This window comes from Monomorium pharaonis, chromosome 4 (genome assembly GCF_013373865.1).
Source record: "Monomorium pharaonis isolate MP-MQ-018 chromosome 4, ASM1337386v2, whole genome shotgun sequence".
NCBI lineage: Eukaryota > Metazoa > Arthropoda > Insecta > Hymenoptera > Formicidae > Monomorium > Monomorium pharaonis.
In genome coordinates, this window is record NC_050470.1 from 7,891,523 (window position 1) to 7,909,609 (window position 18,087).

General features: G+C 37.2%; 1 protein-coding gene and 1 long non-coding RNA gene across 2 annotated transcripts in view; one reads left to right on the forward strand and one right to left on the reverse strand.

Annotated features, from left to right (window-relative positions):
• LOC105837623 (lachesin) overlaps positions 1 to 18,087 on the forward strand; it is a 137,852-nt gene that overhangs the window by 98,205 nt on the left and 21,560 nt on the right. The window contains exons 3-6 of the mRNA XM_012682548.3: positions 6,260 to 6,420; positions 15,465 to 15,650; positions 16,029 to 16,218; positions 16,752 to 16,880. Coding sequence (XP_012538002.1) covers positions 6,260 to 6,420; positions 15,465 to 15,650; positions 16,029 to 16,218; positions 16,752 to 16,880 — 666 coding nt within the window. The remainder of the gene's footprint in view (positions 1 to 6,259; positions 6,421 to 15,464; positions 15,651 to 16,028; positions 16,219 to 16,751; positions 16,881 to 18,087) is intronic.
• LOC114253963 overlaps positions 1 to 18,087 on the reverse strand; it is a 136,681-nt gene that overhangs the window by 57,303 nt on the left and 61,291 nt on the right. Inside the window, exon 4 of the long non-coding RNA XR_003625386.2 lies at positions 1,817 to 1,920. This is a non-coding gene — a long non-coding RNA (uncharacterized LOC114253963). The remainder of the gene's footprint in view (positions 1 to 1,816; positions 1,921 to 18,087) is intronic.

The window sequence follows — 18,087 nt, forward strand, 5'->3', positions numbered from 1 at the left end:
GCCGCTCGTCATTATTACCTGCGGTCGTTAATTTTTTAATTTGCAACGTTAAATATCCTGGATTAAACGTCTTAAATTAAAACTCTATGAAAGTAAAACTTTATGAGAAATGAAACTCTACAAAAATCTCTGCAACCTGAAGAAAGTAAGTCTTCTGATAAATTCTGTACGTTCCCTCATATCTGTCACGTCGCGCAATTTTGACGTATATGTGTGTGCATCGCGCGCAAACGTCATCCATTCTCGTCGGGTATATGAAACTTCTGGCATGCAAAAGATTTCCGTATGTCAGTGTTGTATTTACAGTGGCATGAATCCGGAACAGCATCGCGACGCTGATCTTTAACACTACGTGTAACGAGATGCGAATCGGTAAATAAGGTAGCTCGATCGTAGTAGTTTCGTTGATTCCGTTACAAATTCACGACTAAATATGAACTCTGAACTTTCGTGACGCCTCTCATTTCCCCTTTGTTAAATACAAATTTCATATAATCCTTCAGCCGTAAGCGTCGATAAGCGCATTTTTATCGCGATGCTTCGATATAACGTCGTCGTCGTCGTCGTCGTCGTTGTCAACACTCGCAGCGGACAAGCTTGAAACGCGTACAAAATGCGAACGCGTGCTCCCCTCGGGAGTTTACAGGGAAAAATTTCGCGGGGAAACTTCTTAATTGAGTGGGAATATGCTGTGCGATGCACTTCGTACTCTTTGCATTTTTGCAGCCTCGAATTTTCCATACTTCGCATCTTCCACGAAAGTACGGTGCGAATAGTTGGAAGCTCGTAACTCCGTGAGATGCATTTTCGCCATCGATACAGCGAGGCGACGTATCGCGAGATGGAAATTATGGGCTTCCGGAGAATCAATCGTAGATCGTATAATTTTATGATGAAAAAAAAAAGGTATCTCCGTATCCTCATGGAATATATTAGTCGCGTAATAATATAATTTATGATACATATCATATATATTTAGCGTCTTATCTGGACGTTCTTCACTCACCTCTCCCGTCCAGCGAGAAAGTTTATAGAAACACTCTAATTGCACAATAAAAGTGCTGACAGAGCGTAAACAAAAATTTGCATTTGGTTGCACGAGTCGTTGCTTTATGCGCGATGGAAGATAAACGAACATTACACGCACAGGACTTTGCACTGCGCTTCGTAGGATAGTGCGATGGTTTTATTGTAAAGGTAGATGGATTAAGTGGCATTACTTTACACTGTCCTTTGTAGGCGAGGACAATTTATGCGGGACCGTTGCTCCGCATAAAGTGCAAGCGTTTCGGCATAGCGTTCCTTTTACTAATCTAATTACTTTATGTATACGCGTGTGTGCATTTTCTTATGCGCAATAAATCAAGTACTAATGGTATATATTTTAAGACACTAAATACTATTACTGATATTATAAATAATAGATCAGTAACTGATCTAACATGATATTTTAAGAGTGCAACAGATTCGTAAAATAGTAATATTTATTTGTAATATTTGTATGTTTATTTTTAACTTGCCACATGCATCATGGATTGTATATTTTATGATAAACAATTGCTTCATAAATAATTTTCACAAATCCACTATCTCAAATTGAAATAAAATACGATTTGTTTTATTGATATGAGGCGCAACTGCAGAAATTGTGACATAAACTATGCATTAAACTAATATAATAACATAAAATACAAATACGGACAAATAATAGTGACGCCCGTTATAATAAACATTTCAATTTACAATTATATTTTTTCAATTTATACATATAAAATAATTACAAACAATTAATTTGTAAATAAAATAAATTACTCACTCCATTGCTCCGCTGAATCCTGATGAATCTCCTCTCCTTGTTTTTTTCTTCTTTATTTCTTTTTCTTTATTTTTTCACCTTGCAGTCTGGCACTCACATAATGCCTATTGACAAAGAAAACACAATTAATTGCAATTGTGTACTTGCAATTGTATCAACAAAAATTTTTTTATCATAATATCACAATTAATACGATTAATAAAGTCAGTGTAATAGCTAAATAAAACATTGGATTCTCTCTAAAAGTGTTTATAATCAAACGTTTGTATTTGGCACATACATTTCGAAAGCTCATAAAATATACGTATCACTAATATTTGTATTAAATATTCATAAATTAATATATTTATACATTGTTAATATGTGTAAATTTATAAGAATCGATACAACATGATATCGTGCTATTTGAATTATTTACTCCAGTGTTTTTCAATTCATGTGATATTTTGCTCTTCAAAAATCTAAAAAATCGCAAAATAAGCAAACTGTATCTAAGCAACAATGTAAAATATATTTAAATATCTTTAAAAAATTATTTTGAGTAATAATTTATAATTTTTAACTTTATCGTTCCGATTTTCTACTTCCGATTTCTACTTCAAATGAATAACGATAAGCCACGAAGTATCTGGATTTTACATTAAATATACATATATATTATAATAATCATTTTAATATACTAAAATATATTAAAAACCATTATTTAAAGAAGTTAACTAATCATGAAGATTAAAAATTAATAATTATTCACAAGGAAAATCAAGATTTCGAAATAGCGCACTTTGGATCGCAATCAATTTGTCATTACACTCAAAAAAATTATTTTACAATTTCAACAAAAATTATATGCGTGTAAAAATTAATTGAGGTTGATAAATAATTAGCAAATATTGTGATTACTCTTTCTTTCTCTCTCCTTCTCTCTCTGCGCGCGCGTGTGTGTGTGTGTCATTATTCTGACACCACAATGTACATACATTAAAATTTTCGATTCCTCTACTTAACCTTAGAATCACTAAAACTTTATATAATCGCTTTTTCTTTAGTATTTTAATATATTTTATATTTTAAATTTGCATCAATATATGTAAAAAAATTAATAAAATAATTTATAAAATTTATAAAATGAGCAATTCGTTGTATGTATTGACAGTGTATAACAAATATTAAAATACATTTAATAAAGATAATAAAATATATGAATATTAAAATACGAGAAAAAAAAAGAGAGAGAGAGAGAGAGAGAGAGAGAGAGAGAATTTTCATTAGGCATATTAGAAAATAGTGTCATAATATTTATCGGCATGAGCAATAAATTCTTATTTGTTTCATTTTATTCGATCGCCGATATGTTTAGCACGAACAGAAATTTTACGATATATTTTACAAACGTGCCAAGTTACTTAATGTTTATGTATGTGCGTCTGCAAATATTCTCGTAAAATTCTGCCGACAAAATTGCCGGCTCCTCGCGGCATGTCACGATATGTCCTACATCTTCGTCATATCGCAACCGTAAAATTCACCACCCTCTGGAGAAAAGCCATTTTCCTTAAAGCGTAGCACCTCGCGTTGTTACAATTGCGACAAATTACAGCACGTGTAACGTGTATTTACGTAACCAATTATATTAGTGTTACAATAGTAGCGTCACAAATGTATCTCGCGGTGTAAAGCGTTTCGTTTTATTCACATAGAGCTTATGCCGGTTTGGCTGTGGAAACAAAAATCTATTGACATTTCGGTAACAAGTTATCGTTTTATGCGCAGCGTGAAATAAATTCATATTTTTCCATATATTTGAAAAAGACTGCGTCAATTAATGTTTCGTAATTATTACCGGTAAATATCGGAATAAATTTAAAAATTTTACTTTTAATCGATATTTTAAAATAACATTTTGATTAAAATAGAACACAATGTTTATTGATTATCCGCGTTACCGCTTTGTGACTGTCACGCAAATATAAAAATTGATAATCTCTTGTATCATGAAGAAAAGATAATTTTTCTGTAAGATATTACAGCATTGTAACGATATCGGAGCATTTTCGAAGCGCGAAGATCGCGAAACCATTTTTAGTCGCGTCTGTCACCGCGGAAATGTCAGATAAATCGATCAACGGCTTTCATAAGACGCGTTTTCTCCCTCCTTCCATTTGGCCTCATAAAATTCACATAACCGAGTTACATTAGATGATACTAGCTACTACTGCTGCTGCTACCAGTCGTGAATTTAAATTCAATACGCGAAGGTTCTTCTCGCGGTAGAAACGGGCGAACTTTCCTCGTAAGTCAGTTTCTTTGTATCGTTCACCAGACACGAGTATCATATTGAATCTCTCTTTGTCTCCAAGTGTCTCTTTCGCATTGCAATTCCAATTATATAATGGTCATATGATACATTACAACGTGTTCCGGTTTTTTATAGACCGAATAAAAATTGTTATAGGCATTCAATATAAAAGAGCAATATTAAACTGTATTAAAGGTGATGTATTTAGAGAGAGAGAGAGAGAGAGAGAGAGAGAGAGAGAGAGAGAGGGAGAAAGAGAGAGACATAATATATATAAACTTAACGTCGGCCGCGGAGAAAATGCATTTATAATTATAACTTTGATAAATATTCTTCCTTGGTCAAAATATTTTTATACTTTATTAATAAATATTACAATAATAAAATGGAATACTACTTTCACATTTATTATTTACAAAGCTTCATTTTTTAACAAATATAAAGTACATTTTTTATATTGAATAAAGTCTGTTCACAAAAAAGATTCCATTTTTGTGTGTGTGTGTGTATTGAAACTATAGTTATTAAATTGCACACGAAATGCTACAGTGGAAATGTGCAAATTCGTTCACAAAGGTAAGTGTTAAAAGTAACAGGGATTCAGTTTCCAATATTAAATCCTGCTATAGCACCGATTGTTCGACCGCGGTGGGAAAAAATATAGTCAATAAAATTTCCATCACATAGCTTACTATTTCCTGTATTGCCTTTGCTATCGTCACTATTCGGAAATTCTCAAATCTTACTATACGAAATGTGATCGTTATATTCTCTTTTACGTAAATAAAACATTGTTCATGATTTTATGTGTCTATATATTTAAACTAGCGTGCAGTAGAAAATTATAAAATTATTAAAATCTATATTAAAATTTTAATACATGATTTATATGTATATGTTTATTAACGTTATTTCTAACAACATACAGTTGATATTCAATCCTAAATGATAAAATAAAGTCCAATGATAAAATAAGAGAACATAAAATGTATTTCAGTTTCAATGAACAAATAGAAGAAATTTTTACGTCATTGAAATAATAACCATATAAATATAATACTTGTAGGCAGGAAAATATTGAAAAAAAAAAGAACAGCATACTATTTTACACAAAACAAGCGACATTTTCAGCAATTTCGCTGTATCGTTTACTCGCGAAATATAGGTTCCGAGATAAAGTTCGTCGTGAAACTATTTCACGTGCGACAGGTGTTAATTCCGCGTTGATTACTTTTACATCGTAAACCAGCTAAATGTTGCCGATTCGGATCGTTACAGCCTGCGAAATACATGCACCGCACAATGGGACTCCATTAACAAACTATTTAAATTCCACAAATTAATTTAGAGTGCCGCCGCTGAATATGTTAACAGTGATTTGTACATGTAATAGATAGTACATAGAGAGATGCGCTTGATCTCTTAAATTGTGTCACTGCTAATATCCGGAGTATTTTTTTCATTATCGCTATTGTTACCTTACACACACTACAAGTGCCACATTATATTAATGAAAAACAATACGAACAAAAACAATACTAAAAATCTATTTTTCAGACAGCTTGGAAATGTGAGAAAATTGCTTGGAAAGTTCCGTCGCTGACCCGTTTATCACTTTTGAGCGTTTTGCAGAAAAATCCACCGGTACTTAGGCATTCGCTCATGGTGCACGATAGTTTCTGTTATGAGATAGCTGTATGGATGCTCCATAACGCCCAACTTCCTACAAAGGCCCGTTTTTTTCCATGAATATATAACGCGACATAAAATATCCCGCGTATCCGGTGCGTACCATGGCAAAAGCCTCGGGATATTTCCGCGAAACTACTGCGACTTTCCGATTTACTCTACCGAGAATTGACTAACCGATCTTAATATGCAACATGTTTAAGTGATACTCACAAAATTGCGAAATACGCAGCGATCTTCTTTATAAATATATTTATGAAACACTCCTCTTCGCGTCCTAGTAGCCTCTATAATTCGTCCAATAAACATTCGAAGCTTAGCTCTTGAAGAACCTTTTAATTTAATTCAATAACTTTCTTTAAACAATTATTTGTCCCCTTCGATCCGCGAAGCGGAACGAAGCAAAGACCGAGAATCGCATTCAATTGATGCGGGACCATTGTTGTTGTCTGTTTCAGTGACGGGGCTAGAGCCAGACTTCGCTTACCCGCTGGAGAACGTAACGATCCCGCAGGGTCGAGACGCTACCTTCACCTGCGTGGTGAACAACCTCGGTGGATACCGGGTGAGTCCTTCCTCCTCCGCGAGCGGAGATCACTCTGGCAGCGCCAAGGCCCGGGTAACTATTTTACCATTAACCTGTGTCCGCCTGTAATGGACTACTACCTTATCTACTACTACCTACTACTAACTCTACTACTGTCACTAATACTACTACTACTACTGCACCACCTATATGCGCGCGTGCCTGCACTTCACAGCACTGCATTTAACTGCACTACCGCCAGCTATGAAAAAAAAGAGAAATATATATATATATATATATACTACAGTCGCCAGAGCAGCTATCATCACTAACCATCTCTCTGTATACGAACATCCATTTTCATCTATCAGCCGGTATACAGGTACCGCCCGACTACGACGTAGCAACCGAAGTTTCATAGTCTCTTCACGTTCCTCCTGTCTCATTCTCTTGGTTCACTTCGTCTGAGAAATACTGACAATTCATGCCAAACAGAGAGGAAGAGAGGAAAGGACTCTGCAAATTTACGAGCTAATGACGCCTTCCGCACGTCGAAAGAATGCGACGTATCGTTGTCCGTCATTACGGTCGATAGCTGCGTGCATTCAGTCATTACTATAACTTAAGACGCGCCGTTGCTACGGCTTTCCCGTTTTTCCGCGTCGCGAATTGTCGCAACTAAGATGCCAAGAATCGTAATTATCGTTTCCCACGCGTTTCGTGCTTTAAGCTAGCACCTTCCCCCCCTAATGTTCTACGATGATTTGAAACGCAAAATATATCAAACGTTTATCGAGATCGATGTTATCAATATTAACGCGTCGCGTACGTAGCCAGAATGGAATTTATTCGGATCGATCGATCGATCTCCACCTTTGTCCTTTCTCTGAAAAGAATTCGAATCGCGAGAGGATGAATGGTTACAAAAAAGCCGATCCATCGTTGCAGCTGTTCTTTTTTTACAATGGCTTTCGGCTACACTGCCCACCTCTATTTCCATGAAGTCATGCTTTTCAAAAGACTACGTCCAATAGTACTGGCGCAATAATTTCTTCGGTTTCTCGATCGTGGACGATCGGAGATAAGATTCCAAATATGCGCGTGATTTCGTTTAGGTATATATGCAAAAATATGTACTATCACTTGAAGTTTATTTTAACAAATTTGCGGGAAACGTGAATATTTAAATGGCTCTTGGTTAATCCTCTGTCCGAACGACGAAAAGGATTGGAGATTTATTTATTGTAAAAGTAATGACTCATACACAACACGTTTTTAATTAATATAATTTCCAATTTTACCAAATATAATTATTTAATAGAGTTATTGCTGCAACAAACTTTAAATTGGACAGTATATCCAATTATTTTTCCAATTATTGGCAATTATTTTATATATTATTTTAGAAACCTTTTAGATATATAATATTTTAATCTCAATCCAATTTCCAATAAATTTTAATGGTTTCTTATGACATTTTCTTTCTGACTAGTAATCTTAAAACAGATTGCTCGAGAGGTGCTATTTGTACTTTTTCCGGAACACCCCGTAGAGAGCTCAGAGCCGCGTGTAATTGCGTAAGTTCCGCTTTACACTTTCCGGTAATAGCGCGATCCCGGCAATGGAAGGAAGATTGATCAAGGCCGGCACACAGTGCCGCTATATGTAGCGAAATTGATTTCGCGCGGGAACATATCGCCGATGTGGCGTATTAAGCGCTTTACGGCTCCACTTGTTGAACCGATAACTTCCCGATAGCCGAGGGTTTCCCTTTCTCGTGCCGCGGAGACCTCCCGGTCCCGCGGGGAAAGAAATTTCGGCGCCGTGCGCGCGGCCCGTCGTAGGTTTTAATTAAACTTGGCACTGTCAGAGTTTATAACTTGTTGGGAAATGCGATTACTTCCGGCAATGCGCTCGCCCGCGTTTCAACTTCTTTCTTTCAACACGGTCGGACAATCCTCCGTGAGGGAGTTTACGTTCCTTTCTAATAAGAATCATCGCGACAGTTTCATTATTTCTTTTCTTTGTTCTTCTTATTAAGCGTACGGAGATCTATAAATGTGAGAAAATTTTGTTTCTTAGGTTCGCAAATATTTTCGTCAATTTTTTTAAGATTTTATAAAAATAATTTGAAGAATATTTCGAATTAAAAATAGTAATATCGATTATTCATTTCATGAAATAAATAAAATTTCTTATTATTATTCGGTTTTAGCGAACAAATCAAAATTTCTTTAGAGGATTATTTGCAGCAGAACACTTTTATTGTATGTTCCAATCTTTTATTCATTTTTATACAAAAATGGAATTGTTGTTCTATTATACTGTGACACATGAGATAAAAAAATATATCTATTTGTCTAAAACAATAAAATTTTTGTTGATATTAAAGAATTCTATTTTTTTTTTATCAATAACATATCTATTACTTTCGATTATTTTCAAATTAAAAAAAAAACATCAGAAAATATGGTAATCGCGTAATTATCATAATAATTAACCTAAAAAAAATTTGTTTGTACAGCGCACCGTACATAATGATACAATTTGGGAGATACGTTCGTGCATAATTTATTATCGAGGTCGGTCAGCAATCATCTACATACCGTTAATTCAATTGATTAATTCGTAGCTCTTGATTTTGATCATTAGAAGAGAATCGTTCCGTATTCATATTAATATTCATATAGCCATGTGAAATAATTGATAAATAAATGTTTATAATAACAAATACTTTTTTATTATCAAACTGATCTTTGCTTATATTTGAAAAAAAAACACAATATTCATAAAAAGTCACCTTTCTTCTCGTTCTCGGATAATTTTCTCACAAAACAGCTCGAACAATTGTCGAAGATGATTGACAAATTTCGTCTGATTGTGAATTTCACTCCTCAACTTGAAAAGAAACTGACAGAGCAACGACAAATTCAAATTAACATTAAACGAGTACACTGCTTACAACAACTTGAATGCCCTATGCTCTAAGCGAATTTCGCGGATCAACCAATGCGAGCCCGAGCCTACAGCGAAGATGTTTCAAGCCTAGTATCCGGCTTTTCCGCTTGTTAGATTTAAGCTTCGATGCTTAATCGCACCCGCTGGGAAACCGAGGTAGTTCGTCGATTGGCTCCAGGCAACAGCATCTATCTTTGCTTTGAACAACGGTTCACAACGGAAAGCAAAAGTGCATCATGTATCGCAAGAAGGAATTAAAATTTTTGTACACGACAATTTTGTATAACTTGCAAACTCATTTTTTATCATATCTTACAATTATCATTAATAATATGGCCATTTTGTTTAATGATGATTTCAGGATAATCTTAACTTACTTTTTATAATAGGCAATATTTCGTATTAAAAGAAAGTAGATTCTGTTGCCTCGATGGATAATAGCATACTTGGAAATTTGAAAAAAAAATACAAGAAGTTTTAAAACATATTTCAAAATAGGAATGATGGGCATGAAACAATGACAAATTATAAAATGAATAACCACAAGCGTAAGGCATAGTTACTTTCAGCTTTGAGCACATTTGTGTCAAACAAACGCAAGTGTTATCTTACATAATCTCAAGATTATTCTTCATCCCATTTATTATCATCTTAAATGTGCTCCATACTTTGTCAAATGTTATCTTACCATTACGCCTAACGGAAAGTTACAGACGTGTTATATCGATTCTGGTTGTGTCAATTTGCGAATAGCGAAAGAAGACGACAAATTATTCTAACAAAAATTACGGACGATTTGCATTTTGAGCGTTTTGCCATTTCAAAATGTGTCGCGATTCTATATCGGATGTAACGACTCCTTCGCGTTCGAGCGGGTTACAATTGTTCGTTCACTGCCACCAATTTCCCCCAAAGTCGACATCACGACAGATACGTTCCGTGTCCTGCCACCTCCGATACGAAAACATTCAGGTCCACATCGGCTTTGTCCACGAATGCATAATTTCTATTTGCACATGTGTCTGTTTACAATGCATAAAACGCACTTGAGATTTGAATGTTCGTGCGAAATGAAATATGGTGCAAGCTGCATTGGAGAAGGATTGAGATGCACATTGTTCGGACGTGTTATGCGCCCTGAGTAATTGCCGAGTCCGAGAACCGAGATCGTGCTGGATACGTATTGTTCTTAGCGTGTCACTGAATTCCTGTCTATATGCGAGAGGCATGCCAATGATGCATGAATATATAATAACGGAAAGTACACGAGGTTGCATGAGCATGTTTTTAACCAGTATAAGCACTAATCTAGACAGATAAAGAGATATGTAATTTAATATTAGAATTTAGATCGGTGACGATAGGTCGGGTTTTAGCATCAGCAATCAGTTAGCGATTCAGTTAGAAATTAACAAAATCTTTCTCTTTTCGTATAAGTCTCGATTGTCTTTTGTATAAGTGTCTTTACATATTATAGAACGTGTTATCAAGTTAACAAAGTTAAGGGTAGGAAAAATAAGCCGAGAATAACAAGCGGAATTTAAACATTTCACTATCTGTATGTTTGAACGAACAACTTTTTGTAAGCGCGTTCTCGTCGGATATTTTAAATGCGCAATTTTCTTATTTCATTTATATCGATTGCGTAACTCCCGGGGCGAGTAATATCAGGTCCGGATTCGGACCGAGCAAACGAGTGCACGAAAACGCGCCGGGCGAGCAATTTTCATTTCGGCGAGAACGGTATCGTTAGTGCGCTCGAAGCAAGTGATCCATTCGCGTTTGTTCGCGCTCGTTTGCTCGGTCTGGATCCAGCTTTCCAGGTTTATTCGACGCGCTCTTACACGAACGAAATGCGAAAGCGATACCGGCGTGTTTCATTTGTATCACCCGGTATGTCCAGGGGGCGTAGACGCTAGAACGAGTAATCTCGTCCGAAACGTGCGTGTCACGTGGATCGGTTAATCGTTCGAATTCCGCGCACGCGGCCACGCGGATGAGTGCGTTTCGCTGTACCGTCGAGCGTGCCGTACCGTACCGCGCCGTGCCGTGCCGTGCCGCGCCGCGACGCCCGGCGTTTGTGCTCTGCCATAAAATCTAACATTTAACCCGCCGTTATCGTGTTCTCGGGCGCTGCGCTCGAATTTCGCGCGCATTCAGAATGAGATAAGTAATGTATAATGAACAATTACATTTCGTACGCATTCGAAAATATGCAGGTATACTCTTTAAAGTTATTATCGCGCTATGTTTAACCATGCATTTTTTATTTCATTTTAAGTAATTTTAGTTTTCTTTTATTAAAATTTTATTAGAAAATTTCGTTCTCTCGTTCCTCTGTTTATTTTCTTTCTCATTTTAATTGTTGAATATTGTATAAAGTAAAGTGTAAAAATAAACTTTAGATCGCAGCGCTCGCATAATAATGTCTACATTCTCATATCAACTTTTCAACCCTTTCAGGACGTCAGAAATTATTCGTTAAAAAAATTAAGTAGTGTTACGTTACTTCACATATCAGAGATACAGTATTTTTATATATAAAGCTCTAAGCGCGGAAGAGAAACAAGAGTTGCTTATCTTTACTTGAAATTAGAGAAATTTTCTTGGTTCTTTTTGTTAGATTGAAAATATAAATTTCAACAAATAACGATGTAACGGTAGAAAAAGTTTTGAAAGGGTTAAAAGCAGGACGCGGAAGAATGAAGAGGAAAAAAGGAAGGCAAAAAAGGAATAGAAAATAGTCGGATACAAAGATTACAAAATAATAGTTCAGCACTTTGAATCCCAGCCGTAAAGTCACGATGCCGAGGAAGGTACGTCAAGACAAGGGGGATGCCTCCGATCGAGTTGCCCGACAGTGAGCATCGTGATGGGAGACAAGAAAGAGGAGAGCGGTGAAACTTTTAATTAGCGAGTTTATCCGTTTATACTACACGCCGCTCAAAAAAGGGAACAGCCGTATCCTGACGGTCGAAAGTCAAGAAAATAAGAACTGAGAATCGAGTCGCGCTATATAAGTGGGTGACGGTGTTGGAAAGCCACGAATAAAACGCGAAAGATGAGAAGGGATGAAGAGTTAGGTGAGTCGCGGTGAGGGGTTCTCTGAAGAGGCGCGGAGGAGATGGCGGGAAATAAACGAGGTGTGGTAGACTGGACCGAGGCTCCCGATCCCACAATGCGCCACAATGGAGCGCCGACGATGGTTTTGCATATGAAAGAGGGCCGAGAATGGAGGGAACGTGGAGCCAAAGGCCGGGAGGGGGGTTGGAAGGGAAGGTGTACGTAACGCGATATTATATCGGACTAGGGAGTTTAACCCACCCCTCCCTTCCCCCCTCGCCGTTGCTCTCTCATCCCCAAATCTCTTTATGTCTATCTATCCGTCTGTTCCGTTACCACCGTGGGTTTCTCCTTCGCGGGATTCTCCTCCTTAAAGGAGACTACTAAGATCGGAGGACTAGGAGGAGAAGGGAGAAAAATCGTAAGCCGACACTGGGAGGAAACTGCATTAGATAAAGAGGACGTTTTTGCATTAAGATAGAGGCTCGTTTCCATACGAGGCACGGCGTGCCCTTTAAGCTCTCGCTCGTCCTCCCTACTTTAAATCCTCCGCTTCCTTCATTGTGCTGCAAATTCGTGACCCACTCCCGCTCGAAGAAGACATGCTGCGTGTGCCAAAGAGGGAAAGGGAAAATGACGGTTTTCGTCTTGGTGTACAGGATTTCCCTTTTTGGGGGGCACAGCAGAATCGTGAGATCGCTCGGTTTTCGAGTTTCAGCTTTCGGATGCGAAGCGACGTATTGTGCGCGCCTTCGAGTTGCCGTCGTAGCTGCTTGCACGATATTATCCAACTCACGTTGCTATGGATACGTTCTTTCACTTCCGAAAGCGATTTTCATATCGCATATTCACGAGAAATCTGTTACAGAGTTTTGTGAAGTAAGAGCTGCGCACGAAGAAATTATTCGCCGATCATCTTTATTTGATGTAATAAACGATAGATAATTTCTTCTCGGTTTTTCATGTTTCGTTATACCACCTTGTTACTACACTGAATATTTCTGGATAATCCCACTGACATCAAGTATAAACTTTGCAAGTTTCATAAATTTCATTTTTCATCCTCTATGTTTTATTCATTCTCAAAGCGTATTTTTGACTTTTTAATTTTGAGACGCTTTCTCGAAACACGCGTATATTCTCTGCACACCGAGAATGTTTTTAGTCTCTCTTTTCTTCTCTCCCTTTTTCCCCCTTCTCTTTTTGGCCCACAACAATTAATCATCAGCGAATGTATTGACGGCAATACGACATAAATGTTTGAGAGTCGCGAGCATCTGTCGGTCACGGCGACTTTTCCGTCGCCCCTCCTTTCCGAGAGGATGCTTTACCGCCCTTCTCCCTCCCCCTCCCCGAAACGTCGCAGGGCGCATCGAAAGGGAGAATGGGGTCGCGCTTATACTTCGGCATAATATATTATAAGTGGAGGCACTCACAGGGCCGTCACTACCAAACACTCGCACCCTCTCGCATCCCAACCCGCCCCCGTAACCGTCCCCGCCCCTCCCCTCCTCTTTCACCCTCCGCGTCCGCTCTCTATACACTCCGCTCGCGGGTTATCGATAAGAACCGCGGAACTCCTTTGTCGGTTGATAGATAGCCTTTCAGAGCGATGCGAGGTCAGATATTCGACATGGTACAGGTTCAATTTCATGCCAATAATATCTGTGCAGCGAGAGGCGAATAGGGTAGAGGGATACGGGATACGGGAGGAGGATGAATATTCGCAATACGCCACACTGCAGTTTCCTCTTTCAGCTTCAGCCAGAGTGTGGAGCGGAATGACGATTAATACGTGTTAACCGGTCACGATTGCATCTTCTTGCCCCCTTCCTCCGCCTAGCCTTTCTTCCTCTTTCTTTTTCATTGATTTTAATCCGTAAAAAAAATGGGTTTAATTAATGGCGTATATCAGGCGGCCTGGGGCGAGCTGCAATAACCGGTGAGAGTTCAATTTAGCGCTGATGATACGAAGGCTCGCGAGCGAAAGCGCGGTAACCCACATTCGGAATAGTCACGATAGTTACTTCAGAAGTAATATAACTTGCGGAACACATTCACGAGAGCGTGAAGAACCTGTAATAAATTATATCAATACAGCAAGATCACACGGCGAAATGTGTGTGTTTGGCCGACGTTTATTTCTATCCTATTTACTATTTTTATATCCAATATGAAGCGCCCTCGAGTTTTTGATGTAAACATAATGTTACATCCTGTGAGAGTAAAGCACCTGAACTTTGCTACTAAACCGTTATCTCTCGCGGCTACCTTTCTTTATTTTTCTGAAAAGTTACGTTCTATGGGTTATCGTGTTCTTGCTCGCGGAATTCTTCATATTTACACAGTGGCAGACCGTCGCGGCGCGCAACGGTACAGTTTTCCAGTCGAGGGATGTGGCGGAAGAGCCCTAGCAGACTTTGCCATAAAGAGAAGATTCTTCTGTAGAATATACCGGGCTTTTGATGCCCGTCTTCGAGGCGATGTACACGAATATTTCATTCATTCGCGAATAGAAAGCGTCCTCCCCCGTGTTTATATCTCTCTTTCTACGCAAAGTCTGCGAAACGTTATCGTAATCGAGTTCATATTTGAATCGCGACAGAAAACTTAAGATTGTACTACCGAATATTTCAAGAGCGGATGGAAAATCGAGAAAAGCGATAGGAAAGTGCTTTAGGTTAGTAGGAAAGCCCGAGTCGTCCTCAACATCAGTGTACAGGGCAAGTAGCTCAGAACTTTGCTCAATAATTAACTCTTTCGGTACTTACATTCGGCATGTCAAGGCACTTTAAACGTTGACTACCATTTCTACATTAAAATCCACTATCATTTTAATAACATCAAGATGTAAAAAATATAACCATTCTAGAAATTCTATTTTAAATCTGATACCGAAAGAATTGATTAAATTATAAGGTTGAGGAAGCTATAAAAAATCTTAACGAGCACTTTTACGAAATATCTGTCGAGGGTAAGGACTCCGATTAGATCGCGATGAAGAAGGAATCGTTAATTAATTAACGAGTTACGCACGGCGATAAGATTAGGTAGGCTTTGGGAAGGCGAGGAAACGGTTTCGAATCATTCTCTAAGAAATGGGTTTGTGAGGCCAGGTGGCGTGGATTAAAGCAGACACCAAGGCGATCCTAGCGATTCACGAGCACGTGATCACAAACAACGCCCGTCTGTCGGTGACCCACAGCGACTACAACACGTGGACGTTGAACATTCGTAGTGCACGCCGGGAAGATCGCGGGATTTATATGTGCCAGGTCAACACGGACCCTATGAAGAGCCAGGTACGCGGTGTATTCCCCAACGTATATAAAAATGTGACCTTTATAAAGATAACTCGCGCGAGGAATAGTTTTACACATACATTTCTTTTAAGATTACAGAGAAAAAACAGAGAAAGAGGGAGTGCGCGGAAATATTCAAATATATATTAATTATATAATTATCACGCAATTATCGAGCAAACAGAGAATTTCTGTAACGCTTGAAAATTACTTCAAGTTCATTGATTTATAATTGCGACCTCAGACTCGGAGTTCTCCGCTTTAATCCGGTCGGCGGTTTCGTTTCGTGTATATTTCGTAACACCCCATATTCTCTCTTCGCTATGCACGCGTATACACACGCAGATGCGCTATAATTTATCTCCTCCGCATTCGCAGAGCGCGTTTTTGGAGGTGGTAATACCGCCAGACATCATCTCAGAGGAGACCTCCAACGACATGATGGTCCCCGAGGGAGGTGCCGCGAAGCTGGTGTGCAAAGCGCGCGGTTATCCCAAGCCCGACATCGTGTGGAAGCGAGAAGACGGCGCCGAAATCATTTCACGTGCCGGCCAAGGCAAGACAAAAAGTAAGAAGATGTTATTTCACGCCAGTCAATCTCGCTTCTCCCTTAGGAGCGATAACAGCAGCGTGCTGCGTGCACCGAACAGCTAGCTTTCTTTCGGATGCGAAATTAAAATTGATCCCATCGAGATAGTCGGCAAAGGTCAGGAATTTAATCAGCAGTCATCGTTCATATTATTTGATACATCAATTGGGAAATTATTCGAGAAACTATTCTATTTTTAATACACTATTTTTAATCCAAAAATTTGAATTCAAAGAAAACATACGCTACTAACTTATTAATACATTTCTACTTACAAAATTGACTTGTTATATTTGACGCTATAATTTAATACGTTGCAATTTTTGTTTTAATCGAAATCCATGATATCATGAAATCGATTTAATGTAATAACGACGAATTTCCATGTGGATGTACATTTACGCGTCTATACGAGTTTAATCTGTTAAGTTGATCGGGTATTAATGTTACATACTTTGATTACGTGTAACGAGCTAACTTCTGAGATCACCCCTCGTGTTTGCATATTGCAGTACCCACTGCAGAAGGCGAAGTGCTGACTTTGTCAAAAGTAACGAGAGGCGAGATGGGCGCCTACCTGTGCATCGCCAGCAATGGAGTGCCTCCGTCAGTCAGCAAGCGAATGATGCTGCACGTGCACTGTAAGTACATATCTATTATTCTGTTCAAATACTTCCGTATGCCACAAAGGATATTTTTCACAATCGCGGATACTTATTCCGACAATTATTTTATTAATTTCGCGATGTATAATGTTTTAAAATACATTAAAAACTTTTATATTCAAATTATATGTACAAATTACTATGCATATTCAAAGTAGTTTAATAAACGTTAAAAATTGATTTTAAACTAAAAGAAATAAATGTTTAATTTTAAATAAATATTTCAATTTAGCACATTTTTAAAATAATTTTTAATAAATTTAATAAAAGTGTTTTAAATGTTTTTCTTTATTATAAATAATTCCATTCTTTCAATTGTAATTGTAATAAATAGATACATAAAAATATAATATAAATAAAATATAAATAAAATTTGATTATATGTATTTAAAAGTTGTCTTCAGAATTTACATATAATTTTTTTATTACGTAAAAAGTATATACATAAAATATAATAAGGAAAAGTAAAAATAACATCAAAATTCCTATTAGCTAAATGGGGATCATAGTAAGAAAAAATAAATATAGATTACTGAAATGTATTCATAGAATACCTTTAATTTTACGACTCAAAATATTATAGCAAGAAAATTTTCAAAAAATTAAGTAAAAATTGTTATTAAATTTTTACTTAAAGCAATTAGTTTTGAAATATAAGACTTAAAACTGATCAATACCAGACTATGTTTAGACTGTCGTGTGATCACTAATACTATCATAGACGTAACATTCGTGGACTTGAAATTTAAATATATTTTTAAATGTAATTTTAAACGTAACTTTAATTTTAAAAATTTTCAACTATTTTTCAACGTTTTTCCATTTTATCTGATTTAAAACATTTTGACAGTTTATTATATGTATTTTTAATCATGAAAATGTAGCCATTAAACGATTTTTAAACATTTATTAAACATAAATTGTCTAGTTTGGATTGTATTTCTATCTCTATTAAGCAAGCCTCTTGGTCAATTTGAAGTCAATTTCTCGTGGAAACATTCGCAACGAATTGCGTCTTATATAATTGTCTCAGTAAAAGACGAATAACGCCAAAGCGAGACTTGCTAAAACTTTCAACTGTTACAACGCTGCTAAGTGAGAAATAACAGAAGGGCGAGACCGCGCAATTTCTCTTCGTAGTCCAGCACAAAGAATACATCAAAATTTATAAAGTAAACATTGC